Source organism: Mustela nigripes, chromosome 4 (assembly GCF_022355385.1).
Source record: "Mustela nigripes isolate SB6536 chromosome 4, MUSNIG.SB6536, whole genome shotgun sequence".
Lineage (NCBI taxonomy): Eukaryota > Metazoa > Chordata > Mammalia > Carnivora > Mustelidae > Mustela > Mustela nigripes.
Genome location: NC_081560.1, coordinates 71,020,399 through 71,032,356, shown reverse-complemented (window position 1 = coordinate 71,032,356; position 11,958 = coordinate 71,020,399). Strand labels below are relative to the sequence as shown.

Here is an 11,958-nt window from a genome sequence, read left to right as displayed (position 1 = left end):
TGCACAGTATTTGACCACAGAAGGGGAAAGAAAGAAGAGCCTTTGCTGTGTCAAGCATTGAAAGAATGAAAGAGGAAGGAAGGAAGGAAGGAAAAAGGAAAAGAAGAGGGAAAGGAAAAAGAGGGAAGAAAAGGGGAAAGGAGAGGGGAAGGAAGAAAAGACAAGACAAGATTCTGAGGAATTTGGTATGGGGTGTGGCCTGAGAGTCTAGATTTCTCACAAGTTAGTAGGTGATACCATTGTTGCTCATACACAGATTACACTGAGTAGCAAGGCTCTTGATAACTGGGCTGCTGAATTCTGGGAGCAACCGACGAACTGTTGGTGTTCCATCTGACTTAAGTAGTCACTCCATTCCGGTCCACTCTATACTGTTTGTCCCATCAGTCCCCAAATGAGAGGTCTGCCTTTCACACATTGCATTTTACTACATATTTCTAGGCAGAGTTAAAATGTGGGCATAAATGGGACAAGTTAGAGAAATATGCTGAGATAGCTCAGGAGAGCTTAACATTATGCAAATTCATCCTCAAAATTGCCATCCAAATTACTACCAAAAGAATATATCTACAGGTTGCAAAGAAGTTGATCAGAGGAAGAATTAAAGGGAATATTAATGTGTCAAATAAATTATTAGGCTGGCTTTTCTGGCTCAGAAAATTTTTGTCAAATTCATACATGAAAAACCTTCATGAGCACAAATTCTGTCAAGTACTTTAAATATGTCCAAGATTTTTAAAACGTAATTATTCTCATTGTTTGACAACATTTGGGTTGAAATAGACCAAGTTTTGTCCTATCAGTTACTGAATACACTATTCAGTGTTCTATCCGTTAAGCAAGCCAATATGCCCTAGTTTTCTTTGGGATAATAACAACATACAAGAAACCAGGAATTGTGTATAGCTAAAGAAGTTACAAGCTCAAAAAGTCTGTTGAATAAAATAAATAGCCACCATTGTTGGGCCCCAAAACATGAGGATGAAGCCGAGACCCTCATGGTTGCCTGAATTTCAACAGTGGGCCAAAGCCCCTACAGAGGTGAGTTGTCTAGAAAGTATTATGTTCTGATCCCTTAGAATTTTCTCTTAATTTTGAGCTGTTGACACTGTACCTTTGCTTCTGGTAAACACGGTCCAAACACTTCCAACAAAAGTCTTTCTTCTTTTACTGCTTTTTCAAAGTCTGCAAAAGATATCTTGCCATCGTTGTCATAATCCTAGAGAGGACAGTGAATTCTCGATAAATGGTGGTTTTTAATTTTGCATAGAAAATAACACTTTGCCAAGTGAAACTATTAGTTTGCAATTCTGTGGGCACTACTTATTTATCAAGACTACTTACTTTATTCCCGTAAATCTGTTTATAATACCTGGTATTACAGGTATCAATACCTAGCTGAATGTTAGTGTCCCTCCTGCCTCCAAATTCACATGTTAGGGCCTGCAGTGTGATGGTTTTGGAGGTGGGCTCTTTGGGAGGTAATTAGGTTTGGATGTCTTGAAGGTGGAGCCCCCAAGATAAAATTAGTGTCCCTTTAAGTGGAGAGAGACCAGAGTTCCCTCTTTCTGCCATGTGAGGACACACTGAAGTGGTAGCTGTCTATAAGCCAGGAAGAGAGCCCTCACCGTAGAAGTGAATGAGGTGCACCTTAGCTTGGATTTCCTAGTCTCTTGACTTTTTAAACAATTTTATTTTTAAGTATTCTCTACACCCAACACAACACTCGAACTTACAACTGTGAGATCAAGAGTTACACACTCTACCAACTGAGCCAGCCAGATGCCCCCCAGTCTCAGGATTTTAGGAAGTAAGTTCCTGTTATAGTTACCCAGTTTGGTATTCTGTTATAGCAGTCCAAGTGGACAAAGACACCTGAGTTACCTTAGATGTATAAAATACAGCCCTGTCCCCAAAGACTCATACTCTAATCGGTGGAATAAGACCAAAAAATTAGAGGACATGTATTATCATATTGCAACTTTTGTGATAAAAACAGTGCCATAGGGCAAAGATTTTCAAGTTTAATTTATAGTAATTTAAGTCGAGCTTGTTTTTCAAAGGACCTCTGACTTGGGAGCCCATTGTGTTCAGGATAAAAGTGAACTTGCTCAGGTAAGGAGCAAGGCACTGAGAGCAGTAACAGTTCAGGATGGACTAGAATCATGAGAAGATGCTTGCAGACCACTGGGAGGTCTTTCAAGATGGTTGAGATGGCCTTTAGGTAGCTGGAGAGGTGTGGGGAGGAAATGCAGAAGAATGGCTCACCCTGAACTCTGACAATATGAAGGAGTGTACGTCAGGAAGACAGACCTGCCTGGAGCATTAATGACAGGGACTATGGGAGACTAAACATGGGGAGACTATGTAGGTAGATTATAAATGCCTTTAACTATTTAATTGAATTTGGGTTTGATTTGATGAACTCTCGTTTTTTCACCTCTGGGCATGGCTAATTCAGGGTTGCTGAGAGTCTAACTTAGAGAGACATTTGAGTAATTATCAGAAAAAACTCACTCCATAATACCCTCCACCTGGCTCTGGGTATTAAGGAGGGCACATGCTGTAATGGGCACTGGGTGTTACACACAACTAAGGAATCACTGACCACTGTATCAAAAACAAACGATGAACTATATGTTGGCTAACAGAACATAGTAAAAAAAAGAAAGGAAAAATCTCACTCCATAATATTTCCTTTCAAAAAACAAGGGAGTGCATTTAGTACTGGGAACACACTATCTCTCAAGAAGTCTGCCCTAAGCCTTAGCAGCAGCTGGTGAAAGTATTTCTAATGGAAGAAGATAATGTGGAGCCTGTGTTAGTTGAATGTGAGACTCCGCAACTCCCATCATCTCTTTCCTTCCTGATCAGCAGAGTAATGGAGGTGAGCTGCATCCAGGGTGCCTTAGAGTCGCAAATTTTTTAAAAAAAAATTTTTAAAAAGATTTTATTTATTTATTTGACAGAGAGAGAGATCACAAGTACACAGAAAGGCAGGCAGAGAGGCAGGCAGAGAAAGGGGGGGAAGCAGGCTCCCAGCTGAGCAGAGAGCCCGATGCGGAGCTCAATCCCAGGACCCCGAGATCATGACCTGAGCTGAAGGCAGAGGCTTTAACCGACTGAGCCACCCAGGCACCCCTAGAGTCACACATTTTCAACGGTATCCAGGATAGGGTCATAGTAAGAAAGGAGAGAAATTACTATGTCTATAATAAAGTGGTACTATTTGTTTCATTGAGAGAATTCTGTGCCCCATTTTCTAGTGTGACCTTGGGTCAACCTAATTGTACTTCAGTTTTCTTATCTGTAAAATAGAGATAGTAATTTCTACTACATACGGTTGTTTTGAGGTTAAAGTGAGTTCATATATTAAAGTTCTGTGAGGGATCTGGCATATAGTCAGTATACGCCATTAGGGACAACTATTTTAACTATTATGTTATCTTGTTATAATGAGTGTTTCGATGGATTGGAGGGTGAGGGCTGTGAAGACCGATGAGAGTAGCATCTATTTTACACAAATCGAATCTGCCGCACTACCACCAACACATTAATGAAGTTTCACAGATAGTGAAATATTTTAAACTAACATTCATGTTGTGCAGTGATTCATTTAACCACCCAGCCATTCCCTGAGTATTTACTGAGCACCCATTATCAGCCAGGCACTGTTCTAAGCAATGGATAGAGCAGAAAACAAACAAAAATCTCCTGCCCTCATAAAGATTACTATCAATATGAAGGAAAATTTCTTTGTCTTTAGCTTTCTCCAACATCTGCTTGATTGGATATAATAAGTTACAGGTTTTTATTCTTACCATTTTCTTCAGTGTTATATCTACCAACTCTTTTATTCCTTCATCCGTCTCTTCTTCAGATGACTGTTGGTGTAGACTGTTCTTCAACATGTCAAATATCTCTTCTCGAGAAATGTAACCATCACCATTCAAATAGTAAACTTCAAAACAGACTGTCCAAAGCACAAGTAGTTTAAAGATTTGGAAAAGAACAGTTAAAATATCACTAGCCTTCTCTGCAGTTATTTCAATATATAGTTTTTAAAATATATATATATATATACAATTTATACAGTCTACAATTATTGGTCCATATGATAGAGATTTTAAAATAAAACACCCTTTATTATACTTCTTTCCATGTTATTAAATCCCTCTTGGGATGTGGATTTTGAAATTGAGAGTTTAAAAATGTTATGAAACCTGAAATCATGAAATTCCTAAAAGAGAATATAGGAACAAAGCTCCTTCACATGAGTCTTGGTAATGATTTCATGACTCTGACACCAAAAGCACAAACAATAAAATAAAAAACAAAGGGGACTACATCAAACTAGAAAGCTTCTGCACAGTAAAACAAAGCATCAGGAAATGAAAAGACAACCTGTGGAATGGGAAAATAATACTTGCAAAACTGTATCAGATAAGGTGTTAATATCGCAAATATATAAAGAATTCCTAAAATTCAATAGCAAAAAACAAAAACAAAACAAAGAACCAAAACCAACCCGATTAAAAAGTGGGTAAAGGACTTCAATAGACAGTCTTCCAAAGAAGATAAATGAAAAGCCAACAGGTACAAGAAGAGATGCTCCATATCACTAGTCATTAGGGAAATCCCAATTAAAACCACAATGAGATATCATCTCATGCCTGTGAGAATAGCCATCATAAAAAAAAAAAAAAAAAAAGGGTGGGGGAGAGAGAGATTACAGCTCCTGTGGGGATGTGGAGAAAAGGGAATCCCAGTTCACTGTTAGTGGGATTATAAACTGGTGCAGCCACTCTGAAACATCATATGGAGTATCCTCAAAAAATTGAAAATAGAAGTACTGTATTCTCCAGCAATTCTACTTCTGGGAATATATCCAAAGGTAATGAAAACACTAACTCAAAAAGATACCTGCACCCCAATGTTCATAGCAGCATTATGTACAATAGCCAAGGTTTGAAAATAATCTAAGTTTCTAAAGATCGATGAGGGAATCCTATAATTTTCAACAACACAGGATGGGCCTTGAAGGTAGTATGCTAAGTAAAATAATTAAGACAGGGAAAGACAATACTCTACAATCTTCCTTATATGTGGAATCCAAACAAAACAAAACAAAGAAACAAAAAATCTGACAATAAGCTCAGAAAAGGAGCTCAGCCTTGAGGTGATCAGAGGTTAAGAGGGTTGAGGGAGAGGGAATTAGAGGAAGATGGTAAAAAGGTACAAACTTCCAGCATAAATTAAATAAATACTGGGGAAATAGTGTACAACATGATGACTAGAGCTAACACTGATGTATGATATACAGAAAAGTTGTTAAGAGAGTGAATCCTTAGAGTTCTCTCATAAGAATTTTTTCCCTTTATTCTTGTCTTCTTATTATGTCTATATGAGAAAACATGTTAGCTGAACCCATTGTGGTAATCATTTCACAATATATGTAAATCAAACCAATCTGTATTGCCTTGAATTTATACAGGGATGTGTATCAATTATTTCTCAATAAAAGCAGAGAAATAGGGGCGCCTGGGTGGCTCAGTGGATTAAGCCGCTGCCTTCGGCTCAGGTCATTATCTCATTGTTCTGGGATCGAGTCCCACATCCGGCTCTCTGCTCAGCAGGGAGCCTGCTTCCCTCTCTCTCTCTCTCTCTGTCTACTTGTGATTTCTCTCTGTCAAATAAATAAATCTTTAAAAAAAAAAAAAAAAAGCAGAGAAATAAAAGAATGGGGGGGGGGTGATTGACAAAGATGCAGGTTCTTTTCATGTATACCTAGATTGGAGAGGAAACAGTTTGCAGATAGGATATCAGAATGAACTTTGTAAGGAACATTTGATATTAAGTCTTCATAATTAAAAAACAGAACTCCACACTGATAAAGCACAAAGAGTCCAGATTCCTTGGTTGTAGCAGCTCAGGAAATGCTATTTTAAAATGTTGCACAGGGGGGCGCCTGGGTGGCTCAGGGAGGTTAAAGCCTCTGCCTTCAACTCAGGTCATGATCTCAGGGTCCTGGGATTAAGCTGCATCAGACTCTCTGCTAAGGAGGGAGCCTGCTTCCCCTGCCCTCTGCCTGCCCCTCTGCCTACTTGTGATCTCTGTCTGTCAAATAAACAAATAAATAAAATTGTACTTTAAACTGTTTCACAGGTAAAACTGTATTATAAAATGTTCCTTAGGGGCACCTGGGTGGTTCAGTGGATTAAGCCGCTGCCTTCAGCTCGGGTGGTGATCTCGAGGTCCTGGGATTAAGTCCCGCATTGGGCTCTCTGCTCAGCGGGAAGCCTGCTTCTCTCTCTCTCTCTCTCTGCCTACTTGTGATCTCTCTCTAATAAATAAATAAAATTTAATAAATAAATAAATAAATAAATAAAATGTTCCTTAGGTGAAACTGATGTAGCCAGTTGAAACCATTCCTCAATCCATGCTGGAGAATCAGTACTATAGGTACTTTACAACTAACTATTTTAAAATGCAGCTCACTGAAAATTTACATACCTAAGATTTTGCCATCTGTCTTGGCATTTATAAGTATGTTTAAATACATTACCTTAATTGGTAACTTCTTGTTTCTGGAATACTTTGAAATCAACGAGCTTAATTTAGGTACTTAAAACTATTTAAAAATAAAAAACGAGCAAACTAAAAAACCTATTTAAAAACAAATAATACCTTCTATATTCAAAGAGTTACAGACAATTCCAACTTGTAAATATTAATAGTCCTTTTCCTCTTCTTGGTCCCCACTGTTATTTCTAGATAACTTCAACAATCTCCTAAAAGACTCCCCTGCCTCCATCCAATATTTCATTATTTATTATAGTTGATTCACAATTGTCCTCTTAGGGAGTGTTGGGGAGAGGAAACTGATCCTTTTTGCTAAGAATCAACCTTAATGATATATATTCAACTTACCTTATTAGCCCCATGTCTCAACATCAATTTTCCCACCTGAACTAGCTCAGTTAGACACCCATGCTTTTATTCATACTGTTCCTACTGTCTAGCATGGTCTTCTTTCTAGTTTCTTTCTGCTCAAGGTTTACAAGAACCAACTGAAAGGCTCGTTATTCTGTGAGAGTGTCTTCTGATCCACCAAATCCATCAGAAGGGAACTTTCTCATCATTCCCATATAGTATGTTGAAAATACATAGATTTCTAAGTAATCACATTATATTGTGGTTATTAGTTTATATTTATATTATATGACCCAGAACTGAGCATCTCTGGTAGTAGAATGAGTTCCTGGGTCTTAGGTAAAACAGAAGTAAAAAAAGAAGAGTTTCATAGACTTCAAAAAAATACGATTGCAACTGCAATAAAGGAGATATGTATAAATGTTTTCTAAGTAAACTCTACACTCAATATGGGGCTCAAACTCAACCCAGAAATCAAGAGTTGTATGCTCTACTGATTGAGCCAGCCAAGTGCCCCTGGAGATAAATATTTAAACCTATGGTCATTGAATACATATACACATGTGTACATATACATGTATGTGTGTGTATCTCCATATTATGATTTTCTTACATGGAGTATAAAAACTAAGTACAAACTTCATCATATCACTGACAGAACATTTTTTAAAATATATTTGGGTAGTGAGTCTGTCATCCCCTTGGAGCCTACCATCTCCGCTATCCAAAAGGATCACTCTTTCCTTGGAGAGTGACTTCCATGACTCCTCCATTCACTCATGCCACAGAGGACCTTCCTTGGGTGCTAAATATGCAGTAGAGAAGGAGCTTTTGTAATCTAGTCAAATGTATCAGCAAAAACAATAGAACTGGATATAAAATTCCGGAGTATCAGATTAGCTGTGTCTTTCTGTTGAGTTTCTTCAATCCCTAGCACACATGCAGCGCCACCCTGTAAGAAGTAGTATTTTCCCCAAGTTAACATATCCTGAAGTGTAAGTGAAACATTTTTAGGAAGAGGGATTAGAGGAGGAAAATTCTTTGACAGTGTGATACTATTCACTCATGTATAATTGCTTTCAGTGCCACCTCCATTTTCCCTATGTATCACCACAAGAATCTACATCCATGAATGAAAACTTAGCTTTTCATTTCTCAGTGAGATTTTTGTTTTTTTATTTATTTTTTTTAAAGATTTTTTTATTTTTTTATTTTTTTATTTTTTAAAGATTTTATTTATTTATTTGACAGAGAGAAACCACAAGTAGTCGGAGAGGCAGGCAGAGAGAGAGAGGGAAGCAGGCTCCCTGCTGAGCAGAGAGCCCGATACGGGACTCGATCCCAGGACCCTGAGATCATGACCTGAGCCGAAGGCAGCGGCTTAACCCACTGAGCCACCCAGGCGCCCTTAAAGATTTTTTTAATGTATTTATTTGACAGAGAGAAATCACAAGTAGATGGAGAGGCAGGCAGAGAGAGAGAGGGAAGCAGGCTTGATGTGGGACTCGATCCCAGGACCCTGAGATCATGACCCGAGCAGAAGGCAGCGGCTTAACCCACTGAGCCACCCAGGCGCCCCGACAGTGAGATTTTTGTATAAGAAAACTGTAACAAACCTAAGTGGCAACTATCTTTAAATTTATCCCCATGAAAAATTAGGCTGGAGAAAAGGGGAAATAAAGCCCCACAGGGTCACCTGGCTGACTCAGTAGGGCATGTGACTCTAGGTCTCGGGGTTGTGGGTTCAAGCTCCATGCTGGGTGTAGCGATTACTTAAAGTCTTCAGAAAGAAACCCCATATAATGTTGTATGTCAACTTCACCTTAACAAAAATAATTAAGAAAAGACCCTCACAAAACAAAGAAACAAAAAATCATAAATGTCAGAGAAAGTTGGTAGTTTTTAAAAATGTTGCTGTTGTTTAAAAAATGTGTGTTTAATAAGGGATCTTCTTTTCCACATGCCAAATCCAAATTCAAGTGGAAGAACAAGGGACTAAGATTTGCTTACTGATTGAGAACTTCACAGCCTTTTCTTAAGCAATTTGACACCTTAAGCAATTTTCCCTTGAAGAGTGCCATTTAAAATTGTTCCTATTTTCTTTCCTGGGATTTTCCCCAAAAACCTGGCCCCAGAGGTATAAAACATAGAAAATATACACACACCATTGGTACAAGTGAAGTGAGGTCAGAGCTAGTTATTTTTTGGCAAAATTGTGAATGGGGAAATTTTTGTCTTTGGAATTCCTAACATTCCGGTCCTATAGGAAACTCCTGTAATCCTTCTCCCTGTGGGCGTTCTTTGTCCTCAAGCTTCTTCCCTCTTTTCACTCATCCACACAAATTCTAACACTAGAGTATTGATGTCTGATGGTTAATGTGCATTTTATCTTGTTTTGTGTCAATCCCTCCCATTTATTTTCTTTGATCAAGAGACAAGGAATGGCCTCACTGTCACTTATGCACTGCCTTATATCAAGACCCATTTCCTGCTGAGACCACAGGCAGCCACAAAATCATTGACTAACCTTGCTGGCTGATTAGAGTTAGCAAACTCTAGTTGAAAAACAAGTTGACTTGCTGGTCTTGGCCTGGGCCTTAAGCCGAAGAGTGGTCCTGCTGACATTTAGGCATTATAAAATCAGTGAAGGAAGTGTTTGGGGTTCCTGGGACTAGAGACTCTCCCATGAAATAGGCTACCCATTTCATACATATTTTGAATTTTTTTTAACTGCTATGAGCTATTTTTGAAAGGTTGCTACAGAGAACATGGATTTCATATTTTTAAAAAACGTTTAAACATTCATTAAATACAAAATTGACAATGTATATTATTACTAAGTCAGTAATCACATATAGAAATCTTACACTTAAGCTTTTCTTCAAAAGTCCCTCGAAGAAACACTGATAATCCTTTAACCCACTCTTTCGCATTTATGCAGTTATCATTGTCTTTGTCAAATGCAAAAAATACTGAAAGAAAAACACCGTAGAAGCATATTGCAATTTATAGCTATTTTATAATTCGTAAGTATGTATATATGGAAAGATTTTTAAAACTTTCTTCCAAAATAAAAACAAAAAACACACTGAGAGACTTTTCTCCCAAACTGAGGGGAAAAAAAGGTTTTGGCACAGTCTTTCTTAAAAGAATCAAAATTAGAGTCCCCTGGGTGGCTCAGTGGGTTAAGCCACTGCCTTTGGCTCAGGTCATGATCTCAGGGTCCTGGGATCAAGCCCCACATTGGGCTCTGCTCAGCAGGGAGCCTGCTTCCCCCCCTCTCTCTCTGCCTGCTTGTGATCTCTCTCTCTGTCAAATAAATAAATAAAATCTTTAAAAAAATCAAAATTATTAGAAATATGTTCCTTCCAGATTTTTATAGAAAGAAAAAAATTAATTCTTCTCCATGATCAATGATGAACTTCACTTGTGATGTTTTGTACAGTTACTATGAGCCAAGAAGAACAACAGTGGAGCTAATCAAGATGAGGATAATTTTTATTCTAAAAGGAATGGCAGGGGCGCCTGGGTGGCTCAGTTGAGCAGCTGGCTCTTGATTTTGGCTCAGGTCATGATCTCAGGGTCCTGGGATCGAGCCCCACATCAGCTTCGTGTTCAGTGGGGAGTCTGCTTGAGTTTCTCTCTTTCCTCTCCCTCTGCACTTCTCCCAGCTCGTGCTCTGTCTCTCTCTGTGTGTTTCTCTCTAAAATATATAAATAAATCTGTAAAAACTTAATAAATAAAAAGAGTAGCAACGGGGAAACCTGGCTAGCTGAGTTGGCTAGCATGTGACTCTTGATCTTGGGGTCATGAATTCAAACCCCACACTGAATGTAGAGATTACTTTTTTTTTTTAGAAGATTTTATTTATTTATTTGACAGAGAGAGAAAGATCACAAGTAGGCAGAGAGGCAGTGGGAGAGGAGGAAGGAGGCCCCCTGCTGAGCAGAAAGCCTGATGCAGGGCTCCATCCCAGGACTCTGGGATCATGACCTGAGCTGAAGGCAGAGGCTTAACCCACTGAGCCACCCAGGTGCCCCTAGAGATTACTTTTAAAAATAATAATAATATAAATAAAAATGCATTTTAAAAGAGTGGCAAAATTCTGTTCTGAATATAACAGAATTTATATTTAAGTATATAATACCTAAAGATAAATTACTAAAATAACATAATTTTTTAAAAAGATTTTATTTATTTATTTATTTGACAGACAGAGATCACAAGCAGACAAAGAGGCAGGCAGAGAGAGAGGAAGGGAAGCAGGATCCCTGCTGAGCAGAGAGCCCCATGCGGGGCTTGATCCCAGGACCTTTGGGATCATAACCTGAGCCAAAGGCAGAGGCTTTAACCCACTGAGCCACCCAGGCACCCCAAATAACATGCTATTTTTAAAATTACTAGAGAAATCTTAGTATGCTATAGAAAGTAAAGTGTTATTGACTCTTTTAGCGGTGATGTTAATTATTTTCATTATGATTATGGTCTCAAGGTACATACCTAGGTCAAACTTACCAAATTGAACATGAAAAATTTGCTAGTGAAACTAGATCACATTAAATAATTTTCTTTTTTTTTTTTTTTTTTTTTTTAAAGTTTTTTTTTTTTTTTTTTTTTTTAAAGATTTTATTTATTTATTTGTAAGAGAGAGAGAGTGAGAGCGAGCACAGGCAGACAGAGTGGAAGGCAGAGTCAGAGGGAGAAGCAGGCTCCCTGCGGAGCAAGGAGCCCGATGTGGGACTCGATCCCAGGACGCTGGGATCATGACCTGAGCCGAAGGCAGCTGCTTAACCAACTGAGCCACCCAGGCGTCCCAATTTTCTATTTTAAATATAAGATCTTGTCTTTTGGGACACCTGGGTGGCTCAGTGGGTTAAGCCTCTGCCTTCGGCTCAGGTCATGATCTCAGGGTCCTGGGATAGAGTCCCATATCGGGCTCTCTGCTCAGCAGGGAGCCTGCTTCCTCCTCTCTCTCTCTCTGCCTGCCTCTCTACCTACTTGTGATCTCTGTCTGTCAAATAAATA

At 38.7% G+C, this 11,958-nt stretch overlaps 1 protein-coding gene across 2 annotated transcripts in view; it reads right to left on the bottom strand.

The window, feature by feature from the left end:
* The window catches only part of LOC132015952 (calaxin-like), a 32,105-nt gene that overhangs the window by 4,426 nt on the left and 15,721 nt on the right, over positions 1 to 11,958 (bottom strand). The window contains exons 3-5 of one of the 2 annotated variants that reach the window (XM_059396862.1): positions 9,801 to 9,905; positions 3,822 to 3,973; positions 1,115 to 1,219 (exon numbers count right to left, since the gene is read on the bottom strand). In XM_059396862.1, coding sequence (XP_059252845.1) covers positions 1,115 to 1,219; positions 3,822 to 3,973; positions 9,801 to 9,905 — 362 coding nt within the window. The remainder of the gene's footprint in view (positions 1 to 1,114; positions 1,220 to 3,821; positions 3,974 to 9,800; positions 9,906 to 11,958) is intronic. The other variant, XM_059396863.1, reaches the window with a different exon arrangement.